This window comes from Osmia lignaria, chromosome 11 (genome assembly GCF_051020975.1).
Source record: "Osmia lignaria lignaria isolate PbOS001 chromosome 11, iyOsmLign1, whole genome shotgun sequence".
Classification (NCBI taxonomy): domain Eukaryota; kingdom Metazoa; phylum Arthropoda; class Insecta; order Hymenoptera; family Megachilidae; genus Osmia; species Osmia lignaria.
Window position 1 is genome coordinate 10,933,168 of NC_135042.1, and position 14,287 is coordinate 10,947,454.

The 14,287-nt window shown below is 35.2% G+C and overlaps 1 protein-coding gene across 5 annotated transcripts in view; it reads left to right on the plus strand.

The window, feature by feature from the left end:
• Positions 1–14,287, plus strand: part of cnc (NFE2 like bZIP transcription factor cap-n-collar) — an 88,186-nt gene that overhangs the window by 25,724 nt on the left and 48,175 nt on the right. For all 5 annotated transcript variants that reach the window (XM_034323521.2, XM_034323519.2, XM_034323523.2 and 2 more), the window contains 2 exons: positions 987–1,154; positions 5,113–5,188. In XM_034323521.2, the coding sequence (XP_034179412.2) occupies positions 987–1,154; positions 5,113–5,188 (244 nt within the window). The remainder of the gene's footprint in view (positions 1–986; positions 1,155–5,112; positions 5,189–14,287) is intronic.

Here is a 14,287-nt window from a genome sequence, read left to right on the forward strand (position 1 = left end):
AGCAGAGAGCTATGAAAATGGTACCACTTAAGGGTAGCAGAAAGGAACCCCATTGACCAGTGCCATATCATAATCAAGTTTTACTGCAATTGTATAAGATCCATTGAAAATTTTGACAATATTTTTTTATGATAATAAATAAAAGATGAAAAAGTATTTTTAACGGGCCCTATATGGCTCCTATCGCGATAAAGTTCGGGTATCACCGGCATCGAGGGTGAAACTTATTTCCTATATGTAACTCTGTAATATCGTTGGTGTTTAGATTAGCGAAGAAAATCTGTAGATTAGTTAACGAGGTTGAATACGAACTCGGCGAAATTGGCTCAATTAAAAGCTACAGACCAGCTGCCCCGACGATATTGTGCCCCGTCATGTGATTGGTCCCTTCTCCCCGGTTTCTTTCTTCTCCTTTCGATCTCCTCCATTTCGAGATGCATCGATACTCGGCCATCATTAATCATGCACTTTTGTACACACTCGTCGATAGGATTCCCTGCGAGGGACATTTCGTTCGTAACAAAAATGAGCCTTGTTGATCGTGATTTTAATTTCAAACAACGATCCAGACCGAGCGTTATTAACTTATATAAAAGGATCGTACGTCGTGTTTCCAATGAGATATAGTGATTATCGCGATATCGTAGAAGTAATGCTACATTTACCAGCTAATAATTAACCTATTACGTGTACGCGAGTATACTGTGGTTATGATTATGAAACAGAGTTTCTAATACCTGCAAGATAAGCTTGGTACCTAACAAAGTATTATGGTATACAAAATAATAATATTAGGTATACATATATAAAATAACTCCGCCGTTCAAGGGTTAAATGGCATGGTGTTAAAATGAACTTCAACATGTCTGATCGTACATTATAAATGGTAATATTAATTAAAGAAAGTACAAAGGTTAATGAATAATAATTTCAAGTTAAATTAGCATAAGTTACAGTACATTAATTAAATTTGTATTCTGTTACAGGACATGGATTTAATCGAGGTGCTTTGGAAACAAGACGTGGATCTGGGATTCACACCATTGGTAGAGTCCACTGCTTCTCCAAAGAAGCCATCCACATCGGAAAAGGAAACCGACGATGAGATCGAAAAACTAAAAGCTTTAGAAGCGATTAATTCGAACAACGAAAAGGTTTGTCAAATTATTCCTCTTTTCCAGTGTTTTATTCGCTACCGGTATTGATTCGAATCGTTGAATGTCGACGTCTATGCGACGCTTTCTCTCGTTTACAGACCACAATTAGCGACTTATTGTTTATTAAATACCAGCTACTTTCTGCTTTCACGTCTAAAGAACGAAGCATTTCCCCCTTTAAATACCATTTGAATCCGCATTTCTCAGGTATACTTTCCGGAAGTTTCTTAAGTGAACGTCAGAAATTCTTTTTTTTTTAAATGAAAGCATCATTTTCTTACTGAAACTCCTAAAGTCCACAGTGACGTAAATGGCCCGTGTTAAGTGACTTAACTGTAACAGGATAATTAGTTGAACATGAAACAGCTATTTTATGAAATAACCCCATAGTAATTGTAACCTGTTCATATTATCTTTAATCTTTAACACATTCCTGCAAATGACAGCTATAATCCTCATGTGTATTTTTTACTTCAATATTAATCCGGTTCTGATGGCACCAATAATTTACATATTTACCAAAAATGTATTTGGGGATGTGTTAATTACTCCAATAAGTTATTGCAACTTCAAAACATTCTTACATAGAGTGAGAGGCAAAAGTAAGCAGACACTGTTCAAAATAAAATACCTCGGTTAAAATTGAACTAAATAACTTGACGTTTTTTGAAAAGCTATAAAAATTAATTCTCTAAAATATGTATTTTCATCGTTTTAAAAAATTACTATTTGTTGAAATCGTGAACAAAAATAGTGAATTTTTCAACTTTTTTATGTGAGTCTATAATAAAAATTTAAAATATGTCTTTCGTAGATTCAGATAAGTTATGTGTATGCTGAAAATTTCATCGAGAAATTTTACGGAAATTTTAATTACTTTAAAACTTTTTAGTTTAATTTTGACTTTAATTACTTTGTAATTTTTTAAAACCATGAGAATACATATTTTAGTGAATTAATTTTTATAGCTTCTCAAAAAACCTCAGGTTATTTAGTCCAATTTTAACCGAGATATTCTATTTTGAACAGTGTCTACTCACTTTTGCCTCTCACTGTACGCACATAAGTTATACACAAATAGAAATCTCACTTATGTTAATAAACATTTATTTTGAATTAAAATAGTTGTTTCATTTAATCAAAGGCAAACTATGTTGGGGTCATGTGAGATCGAATCCTAGCAATTATGCAAGGAGTGAGGGATAGAAAAGTCGAAGAATTACAAAAAGGACAAAACCTTCTGATAGATCCAATGTTTCCATCGTTTGTCAGAGATAACGATGAAAGAAAAAGAAAAAGAAACTCAAGATTTGATTGCATTAATACCCGTAAAGATACGACCAAGCGATCCGTGTCGATAGATCGATATCAATTTGTGAAGTCAACGGCGAGGCATCAAACAAAGGTGACGCCACTCGTTCGACTAGTAAAAGAATTCGACATTCAGGGTGGCTATCTCTTTACAATCTCTCAACTGACTGTTTCGCTTCTTATGAAGGTTGTTCGTGTCTAGGAAATACGTCTCTAATCGTGTATCTCGTTCCTGATTCTTACATTCTCAAGAATATCTTTGAAGGAAATTTATTGCTTGTTACAAAATTTTCCATCAAACAAAATAATTCTAATCGTACGGTTCTCGAACGAATTTCGATTCAAAGCATGCTCGTACTTTTAGCGGTTGATTTAATTCACTTTCTATTTTACTGTGTAACTTTTTCATCGGCGATTTCCTTCGTCGGACGCGTTTCGGTCGATAGACACGAAGAACGTTTAAGTATCCAAGAGATTCGAGTCTACGAGAGCTCATCCATACTATGGTCACCGAGAATGACGTTGCATCGACGTTCTGGGCGGGTAACCCATCAGACTTCTCGACGTTCTTTCTCTTCTCTTCTCTTCTCTTCTCTTCTCTTCTCTTCTCTTTGCTTCTGTTCTTCGTCGTTTATCCTTCTTCGTTCACTTGCTCTCAACTCTTGCCTTCCCCCTTCCTCTCGTAAGCATCGGTAGTCGCTGGTTCCATCTTTCTTTTCCCGTATTGCCGTCTACTCTCTTCCTCCTCGAAGATCGTATTGTTCCAATGGGTTTCACCTTTGTGAGAACACGCCGCCGTCTTCGAGGGTTCAATAATACGGGGAAGATCCTCGATCCCGATCGAAAGCAGACAGATCGATCCAAAGTATGGTTTGCGAACAGCCGAGAACAAAGGGTCAGTTCAATCCTCTTCTGTCCCAACGTTTCACGGCATCTTTTGCCACGTATTGACAACTATTGTTTCGGCCTTTTTAATCTTCCCCTCGCTTCTGATCTTGTTACAAAACGCAACTATGTCCTTCGATCCGATCAACGGGGAGATCCTAAAATGGATTGTTCGAAGTTTACGCCGGACCGCCGGATAAATTCAAGACCTTGGGGCATCGAATAAAATTTTAAGTGATTCCAAGCCGGAGGGTGATTCGAATATCCATCACGAGCCGTGTATATACATTCACAAAAGCATCGGAATGAGGAGTAGCGTTCATTTGTTCATGGGATGCAGAAGGTTTGCTGAAATGATAGATGTATAGCATCCCCCGAGCTGGGGGGCGTCCTCGATGAAGCGGGAGCTCGTAGGAAAAGGCTCGAGGGTGAGGAAGAAGAAATCCGGTTGGCCGTGGAAAACGACCAGAGAGAAAGAGAAAGATAGAGAGAGGGGAGACTAGAGCCAGAGAGATTGGAGCAGCACAGCGGGGGATTCCGAGGGACGTATTGATGGTCCTGGAAATTGAAAACGCGCCCAGCGAACCGAAGTGGGTTTGGCCTCCTTCTCTTCCTTAATTGTTTCTGTCGGATGAAATTTCAGGACAAAATGGCGGCCACTTTGTGACATTGTGCCTCGGAATTGGTTCGAATCGATCAGACTTTACTTTCGTTTAAGAGAGATACCCTCTCGTCAGATCCAAAAAGTCACATTTACGATTTTATTTTTAGCGAAAGTATCGTCCTGTAGATCGTCAGGGGTCGTTGCAACTGCGCTTAGTTTCGAATTGACGCGATTCGTTCGATCGAAGGGTGAAAGGTTTGATCGAACTTTGTATTCATAACCCCGGATCTTGGGATAACGCAGCACTCAACGACGATACATCATGCAGAATGGAAAAGAGACTGGAGACAAGGATAGAAAGGGATGAAAAGCGGTTGGCAAGAAGGGGAGAAGAGAGCTAGTGGTTGGGATAGCCACTATCAGAGAGTCGGCTATGATTAATGATTGAGTACAATACAGTTTTCATTAAACTCATTTCACTGCAGCTCGTATATAACACAGCCAATGGGGAACCTATGGTCCCAGCCCCGCACGGACGCCCTTCGACTCTTTTTCACGTTGCCGTTAGCTTCGCTTGATTATGACGTCTCTATGATCGTCGACCTTCACAAACTCGAATGCCTTCCAGTTGAATTCAGCCATTGTTACGCGGCGTCATTCCTAATCCTTTGATTATCAACGAGAAAGCGTCTTGATTCGGACACGTAACGAAGTCTCCAAATTTTAGAATGGTTGTTTAACTACCGGTCAAAAGTGTAAGATCATCTCAATAGCGCAACTATAATTGTCCTGTAGGGAAATCAAAAAGTCTTTTTTAAACTTTATTAGTATTGTGATAATATTAATCCTAATTTTCTTCGTTTTTATTTATTGCCATCAGCGTTTTCTGAAATGTTCAAAAATATTAAAAACAGATGGTATTTAATTTCTTAATGGTTTAGTCAATTCACCCTTTTGACACGCTACCACCCCTGTCCCTACTTGCGCTACTGGATCATCTGATGTTTAAATTGTTAGAATCTATTCATTCTTAAGTTTAGCTAAATAATTAGCATCCTCCTAAGAGTGCCTTATTTTAGGTAATTAAATTCGCTAACTGTGGTCTATTTTACTCAATTAACACGTACAATTATTTTTCGGGATTTTCATTCGTAGAAAGATACAAGGGAATTTGAAGAGCAGCCGGATGATCCATGGGCAGGTCTTCCTTATACTGTTGATCTCGAAACTGGTAAGTGTAAACTATTATTACTCAGTTATTCTAAGTATTTGTGTTGTTTGGTCGAATTGACCAATTTCAAGTTAGATATCCTGTAAGTATATCACTGAATTATTGCTATTCTCAAAGAATAAAGGGGGGGGGGGAATCTATGCATGCAATAATACATGAAAGGTGCACGTAATTTCGATTATATAACAAGTTTATGCACTACTTTAGCGGCTTGATTTCCGTATAAGACTCTAATTAAAGAGTCAATCAAAGCTGATGGACACTCTGTGTATCGTAGATGCTTTGACACACCGGTAAAAACCGGCGACGGTTAAATACAGCTGATTTACGTAGTATCCTTCTATTTGAAGCGTGTCAAATCAACGCGGCAATTTGTAAAAGGTAGGTTTGAACGTCAATGGCTCGACCACGTCTAATTACCATAAACGCGTTTGTTAAATGCGTTCATTAAGCATTTTCTTGATCGGGACATTTTTATATGTTCCGTAGATTGGCAGGTAATTCAGTAGCAACTAGAGAAAAAAGATATTTAAGGAATAGAGAAAACGTTAATGCTATTGAAATTATATTAGATTGTTGCATATTAACCCTTTCGCTGCTACGGGTGACTATACCTAATTGTAGAATGCAAAGTATTTATATTTCAAAACAGGAAAAATGTAATGAAAATTAGAAATCAAAGCACTTAATAAAATTATAAATATTGTTTACGTTATGCATTATATAAATTAGTCATTTTTGCTAGATAATTATTGATTTTTTATTAGGATTGATTTAGAGCATAAATATTACAATATAAGCAAAATTATTGTTTCAATATATTCCATGACTCATGAGTATTAATCAGTAATTATTTTTAATGAATAATTTATTAATAACTCATAAACTATAATCACAGCTGTATGTTTAGATTTAACTGCATTTTTGATAATTCCTTAAAATGTGCAGAATCATGCTCTGAAAGACTATCTACCAAAATTCTTTTATTTTTAACGTTATCCTTTAGAATGTTACTGCAAATAGGTTAAATTTTGATCATGTAACTATAAAATAAAAAATGATCGCTGTCATAAGTGATGCTCGGCTCAAGAAACAGAGTCAGTCGGTAAGAAACATGTTAACCTTTCCGTGTTGCAGTTGCATTAAATTTCTTAAAAGAATGATGCATCGAGTGCATCAGAACGAATTTCAATTAAGCAGAGAATTGTTGCATAATGCAAAAAGATACGTACCGGTGAAGAATGTCAAGTGACATACAAGCGAAATTCATCGAGACATTTTATCTCGTAGCTAAGAGAATAACGATAAACGAAGTGGATGGCTATAGCAAATGCAGAACGCATTTTATATTTCATTGTCAGATTGCATTAGTAGCAAATGTAAAATTCAATTTTTAAGGGAAGCTCTAACACTGATGGTCATTTTGACCCAATTTATATCGCATATATCGCTGTCTATGTTAGTAATTAACATTTTAAATTTGAATATTTTCCCGCGCTTCTGTGTATTTGAAAAGTGGCGCGAAGATATAACAACTTGAATAATTAGAGTTAGGATGACATTTTAAAAATAAATCTCCAATTGAAAAGAAAGGGAAAAGGCACAGAATTAATTTGTGTAGCTAATATTATTGATAAATTATTGATAAGTCCAAGTTCTAAAGGAAAATTTAAATTTGGTTGGAAGAATACTTTATTCAGGCATGCCGTGGTTTGAAAGTCGGGTTTCAGTCCCGTAGGACTTCGGGGAGTGGCTTCAGGAACGCCCTCGCTACCTTCTTCCCTCCCTTACCCTGGAAGCCCACCATCCTGACCAGCCCTTCGCTTCCCCTTCTCTGCATTTAATTACTTGGCGTCGCGGCGGCCGCAGAGTACCGTGCGCGTCTAGCTTGCCGCGATCCACTCTACGTCGTGTTTCGTATCGACGCTTGACGAAGGTTCGCTCGTTAAAACCTTTTTAAAATGTCGGCGTATCCGCGAACTTCTTTCTCGCCTTTTTGCTTTTTCTAATCGGAAAAAGCAAAAAACCTGTCATCGCCGGTCTCTTTAAGAGCATTCTTCTGATAACGATCGAGCGATAAACATTTTTCGATCGTTACGGAAATTGATATACACGATGATTATGATCGATTATGGATCTTTGAAAAATTCTATTCAAAATATTGATTGCATTCGATGACATGTAATTATTCAGCAGTTGACATGTTAGGCTTGAATTTATTTTTTTTTATTGTTATCGAAGGAATTGAAGTTGACAACTTTTTTAACGACATTATGTGAAATATTATTTCGAATTTTATTTTATTTTATAGTTGTAACTCTTTTAGTCTTTGAAGTAAGATCACATATAAATATTTTAAACTTTGTTATCAAAGTTCATTTACGCCATTTTATTTTATTGTAAAATAGAAAATGTTGCAACTACTACTAACAGGGGAAGTTAGGAACGAGGAAATACAAAAAATTAGAAAACTTTGTTTGCAAGTAGAACAGTCCATCCGTAACACAAATCTATTTTTTGTTCTGGGGGATGAAATTAACTGTTGAAAAAACGCTGAATTTTTAGACAAAAGGTTTAAACAAAAGTTACGTCATTTCTTTATTTTTAGAAAATCGTATAAAGGAAATTATTGAAAAATTCATGCTTTTCAAATTATCCTCATTACCAACTCTTAAAACTAAATAGTCCTCTAGGTGTATTTTTTGACAAAAATGAATTTTTGTACCTTTCATTTTTAACGTTCACAATAAAGGTGTCAGTATTTTTTTGGTCAGTGGTATATGCTCATGAAGAAAGCTTTAAGATAATGTATATTTCATGTTTAGTTACAAAAAATGTGAACATTGCATGACGCGCATAATATTATTATATTATGTATGGGATAATTAAAACCAAAAAAATTAAAATTTATGAGGAACAGATTTTGTATATTGAATATGTATGTTTTCCTTTTTCACAAAAGGTGAATTCTATAATTAACTTTCACACCAACGTAGCTGAGTCAATTACAATCTAAACCTAAGAAAATGTATCGATTAAAATTAGGAACTCAAATTTTCAGGATTGAGGCTTAAAAATGCATTCTTTAGTGCAAGAATGCTAATACAAAGCTTTTTTTAAAGCTAATCGAAAACAATCATTTTAAATAAAAAAAGAGTAACAAACAATTAAATTTGTTTCGTAAATAACGTAGGTATGAATTAAAGTTGACCCTAAAATTTGTATTTGAAATTTCTTCTCAATTTTTTGAATTTTGAATAAGCAATTATTTAAATGTCCATAATTCAAATACTTTCAATTATTTGTATTATTCAAATAATTTAACTATTCGCAATCTTACATTCTTAGTAAAAATGATTTTGAAATAATTCTGAATCATTGTTCAAATAAAAATTTATTTAAATAACGCTGAACATTTCAAGTTTCACTTGGGCAACTTTTTTTTGTTTGTTCTCGTTTATGAAGAAAGAAAGGAATATTGGGGAGTGGTCGTTGGAATCGAAGGCAATTTACAGTGCACTTATTCGTTCCACTGCATCGTTGGTTGTAGGAAATTAATTCGGTTCTGCAATAATAAGTTCGTTTTACAAAGCAGCAGCCCAGGCTAACAAGAGCACCGAAGCTCATTACGCGACTATCTCGACGTCGATCGATCGTGTCTACTCGACGTACGGCATTGTGTGATTAATGAGTCGCTCGACAAAAGAAAGCACAAATTCCATGGGCGTCACACTATTCTTTAAAATTTAGTAAGAGAAAATGAAGAATAACGAACGCCTTCGAAACGAGGGTTAAAGGAATGTCTTTATCCTATAATATTTTATTCACCGTATTCGAATCCTTTCAAATTTTAACATAAATATCACCATTGAAATTTATTTATATATCTCTTTCAAGTTGAAATTCATTTTTATTTTTTAATTAAAATTTTTAATTTTAAATATCATTAATTACGCAATGTACCAAGTAGAAAGTTTAAATTAAAAAGTAAACCGATCGTAATCTGAATAATTCTAATTATCCCATGACGTATTGCACGTGGCCGTTTTCACTGCAGGATGTAACTTTTTAAATAATTAATTAACGAGAATAATATTCGGTTAAAAAGATTTATTTGTTGTTGAAAACAGAGGAGTTTACGTAACAAATAAAACATTTCAAATCTTCTTCCGACCGATGAATGTGATAAAATTAGGTATAAATTTGACGTTAATTATTCCATTGTTAACAGACAAATAATTCATGAAATGTCAAGAAGACCAATTTGTAAGACAAGTTCACTGCACCAGAAATGAATAATCGCGTAATCATGGTGTTACAAGCTCGGTCTGTAGAAAATTGCAAAACGATGTTAAAATTATATATATAGCCTGATACAAAGTTGCATTTGTAAGAATGCCTCGCGATTACATGTAAATTTATTCTTAACACGAAATCCCCCTCCAACACTATTACAAATTGTTTCCTGCGGTTACATGAACGTGGCTCGCGCATCGCGATCTTCACGCACGAGACCAGTGCTTTTGTGAAAATGAACGGTCGAAGAATAAAAAGACGGCTATGTGCATGTTGCCGCCGACATACAAAGGCGCTTGTACCAATTTGACGAAGCATGATGGATTACATGGTGGATCTTATAAAAAGTTTATATCCTACGAATAAATTATCATAGCATTGTCTCGCGGCCGAACGCTTTGGGTGTGCTGCTCGCATTCGTTTTAGATCGACACGATACATTTCTTTTTATCGACGGCTTTCTCGGTAATGTTCTCTGCAATTATAAGGGCTTTTTATTAGCTTACAGAATAATTAGTACGATGTAATTAACATTAATCGTAATTAATAAGAAAGATGTCATAAGATATTAATATTAATTAGCTCCTACTAGAACTTAGTTAACGACATTGATTATGAGATGACTTAATATTAGTAACATCCCCTTAATTATGGAACATTGTAATATTAATTTTTAATAATTAATAAAATCTTACTCGTTATAGAATTTACACTATAGAATTTACGTTATAAAATACTAGTAGATCATATCAATCAATTATAAATCATTTCATAATCGATGAAATCTTATTAGGTAGTATTGTAATTTCCTAATTATTGTAAAAAACCTATTTAATTATTCAATATTAATATGTATTAATATTATTAGAATGACCTAATCTTAGTAAACGAGCATGTTCTCATTGTGATAGAAGTTTCTAAAACATTTTAATTCAATATAAAAAGTAAAGAAGCCAGACATGCATAGAAATCCAAGTTTCTAATACAAAATTACCTTATTCGATCGGTTCTAAAATGGGAAGAGAGATTTCAACGATTTGTAGGTTGCGAATGAATCAAGAATATAACGAACCGTTCAGTTGGCGGATGTGAGCGAACGTCGAACCGGATGGGGATAGCGGAATCGTGAATGGTGGAGAACCAAGACACGAAACGCATGCGTGAATGTATAAAATGGAACATCTGCCACGTGCGCGGGCGGTGCACAGTGCGTATACGTGCGTGAACGACTGAAATCTCATGGGGGGAAAATCGTGAAAGCATGGCCGCATCCGCCATGCGTGTTTACACCATTTTAATATACACACCTACTTTCCCTATATCTTTCACTTTCTTCATATATTTTAATAAACTATGTCCTATTTATTTATAACACGTTAAAAAAAAAAATGTTGCTTGATACATAGATGAATTTCGCAGAATATTGTTACATTCGCGTGGGAATAAATAGTTAAGAATAAATGATATACTTCTTACCGGTATTGAAAATTGACATTAATTTTGATGATTGTTTATTTGTATTTAATGGTAATTTTTTAGTGACAACTTTATAGAATAGTCAAAATGACGTGTTGCAGTAACAAAAATTGATGTTAATTTTGTGCATCATTCATACTACATTATAAAACGGTACCAACTTTCAGTATCGCGTTAAAATTATTATGTGGCCTGAAAAACATCGAAATGCAATTTATTTCAAGTGTTGTATTAATTTCCGTTTCGATTCGTCACGAATGTTCATAAAGAAAGAAAAGAAATAATATCCGACTGGGTCGATGCGTAACAACAACCGTGACTAACGTCGACCAAAGTGGATTCAGAATTCAGAACGGACCCTTCGCGTGGCTTCCATTTTGGAGCTAGATGAGGTAGAAAAATGACCAAAATTCTTCTCACGCCAAGAACAAAAAACAATATTTCCGATTTAATCTATTAAAAAGTCGGTGCCTGGACGAAAATTATAAAACGTACAAATTAGGCACTTCAACTTCTAAATAAAAGATACCCATCCATACGTTAGAGAAATAATATTTAAAGAAATAGTAGATGAGGATATTGAAGATTGGTCTCAGTCACCCAAGGGTTAATTAAGTTCCATCTGAAGATTCTTTATTAAGGAAAATGCAGGAGCACGTTAGAAATTCATGGCAATTTTTATAGAAGAATTTATCTACCTATTGTCCATTGGAATTCGGAGGAAATGGCACAATTTTTCTGTGCAATTCGAGTCGTCGGTAGATCCCAAGAGAGAATCAATATTTGGAGTCGTACGTGTTCCGCCATGTTAGTTCGGCTATTCCAGAAACCCCCATGGGAGTGCTGGTTTGAGGCAGCTGCCCGGTGAGGCATGTATGGGGTTATAGGGATACTCGGGGCCATGACTTGCCACATCCACCCCTGTAACACGAGCACGCATCATTACTCATATCGTGGCTCGTTGCACGCCACGGATTCAGGACGAATTCAGGAGGGCACTTCCAGGAAGCTTAGGGATGAAAATACATACGGCAACAATAAGAAACGACGTTATACAGGATGTCCCACGCAATGGCATCTTAAAAATGATCCTGGATGTTAAGAAAAAGAAATATTACAAAACAAAACTAGGTTTTGTGCATTGATGCATCAGGAAAGTTCAATTATTTGTATACAAAAAGAATCTTCCTGCGCAGATTAATCTATACTGTGCAGTGAGTAATTTACGGCCCCGTCTTTCCAATTCGATTAACAAAAATGCAAATCAAAAACTGAAAATGAATGCAAAGCCGAACAGTAAATAAAGAAAAAGTCGGGGAAAGCTTCTGCTTGAGAACTGTGTTGATTTAGGATAGATATGTATCAGACCAGGTTGAGATGAGGTCGGCCTGTCACTTGAAGTACCATTAGCCCTTCTAGACACTCTCTTCAGCCGACCTTCAACCTGTCATTATTGCATCAAGTCACTTTTTTTTCTTCATCCAGCTTTTGTGAAAAGTTCTTTTTAAGGATGAAATTCTTCAGCAGGTATTCATTGTTGCATCTTCCAGAAGCCAGTCTTCAGGTCAGTTTTATCATTTCGTTCAGCCTTCTGAGAAAACCTTGAATTAACCCCTCAATTAACATCGGAGTTTGATAAAAGAGTATGAAAATGAAAGTGTTAAGGTGGTATAAGGTGTCTTCTTAATGGAATACATTTTTTCTAATAAAATATAGAAAACTTGAAATTAGAAAAGAAAATAAAATAAGAGGAATTCGTTTTATCGAGTGACTTTGAATATGGAATAAAAATTGGACTACGAACGTTAATAAGAGAAATTGTATGACATGCATTCTGGTAAATCTACTGGTTAGACCATCAAAGAAACGAAAGTTTTCTGATCCACATAGAAGGTAGTATAAAGCTACTGATCGACTAATTCGAAATGTGTTTCGTCATGGAATGGGTCACTGTGCCACAGAGTCTCTCAAAGGAATTCGTGCATCATGACAACTTGCAACACGTATTGCTAAAATCACTGTTGACGATTTAATGAAATCTCGGTTACAGGCGTGAAAGATTTCTTTCAGAGTATCCTTCAGAAGGAGCATGTCAAGAGCTATTAAAATAAACAATGATTGTAATGATATACGAGTTAATTCAGCTCAGTCTTAACAGGTGTAGCATTTTTCTTCTGAAAATTCATCCTAAATGGATTAATATCCATTTAACGTTATTTATCTGTAGAAAAATTAATACGAATTGTATATTAAAAATGCCAAATTTATTTGATGCAAACTTTAATCGAACAATTTGCATACCTTATTCTCAGAGCTTCCGACTTCTGATAGAACATAGTCACTGAACTCACCTTGCTACGTTACGATTCAGTTTCTTTACAAACACAGCCGTTGTTTTTCTTTTTTCTTTTTTCTTTTGAAGTGATAGGCTAAGGAAGGGCAAAAAAATGCACCTTCTAAGCATGACTGGATTACCGTTGCTCTGCTCGTGAAACGCGTGGCCGACGAAAAGTGCAAGCTAGACAGAAGAGCGAACGTCATAGTATGAGGTAGCAACAATGCTCATTGACTGCCAACTTGACATCCAGGATGACTTCTCTATAACAGGTGTTAACTAGGTTTTTGACCCCATTTTCAGAAATCCTTTACATAGGTACATTTCACAGGAGGCCTGAGCTTTCATCTGTTGCATTCTAAACAGAATCTTTCGATGCAGTCGTGATTTTTCCTGTTTTTGGGTTTTATTTATGTAATCTGATGATTTTGATGATTTCTTTGAGGTCGTTTGCAGTATTTGAGAATTGAATGAGAAGAAAAATTTTTAAAAATTCATAATTTTTTACTTTAGGTGATGTTTCCTGCTGTCCCTAATCGTTACTTTCTCTAATTAGGAAAAAATGTACCTAATTAATATAAAAATAAATTCGATAAAGTTATGGGATAATAATTGTACAACGTTCAAGGTTTATTTATCAGTGGTATAGAAAGAAGGTTATTTTTAAATCGGCGGTCGTATACAATTACATAAGTGCGTCAGGAAAATAAAAGACGAAAAAAGGCTATTATAAATGTTAGTTATGCAAGCAGAAAAAAATGATCGAACATTACGTGTATGTAACACAAAAGCAAGGAAAGGATTACTTATGAGTACTAATTAAAAATAGTATTTTACACGATTGCTTAAAATTATATGCATTTGTACATTCTGTATAACTACATAATTATAACATGTTAATACGTGCAAATGATTTCTGTGAGTTGATAAGACTCTTGTCATATCGTCAACCTGTACTTACGTGCATGCATACCGAAATGTCATTACGATAA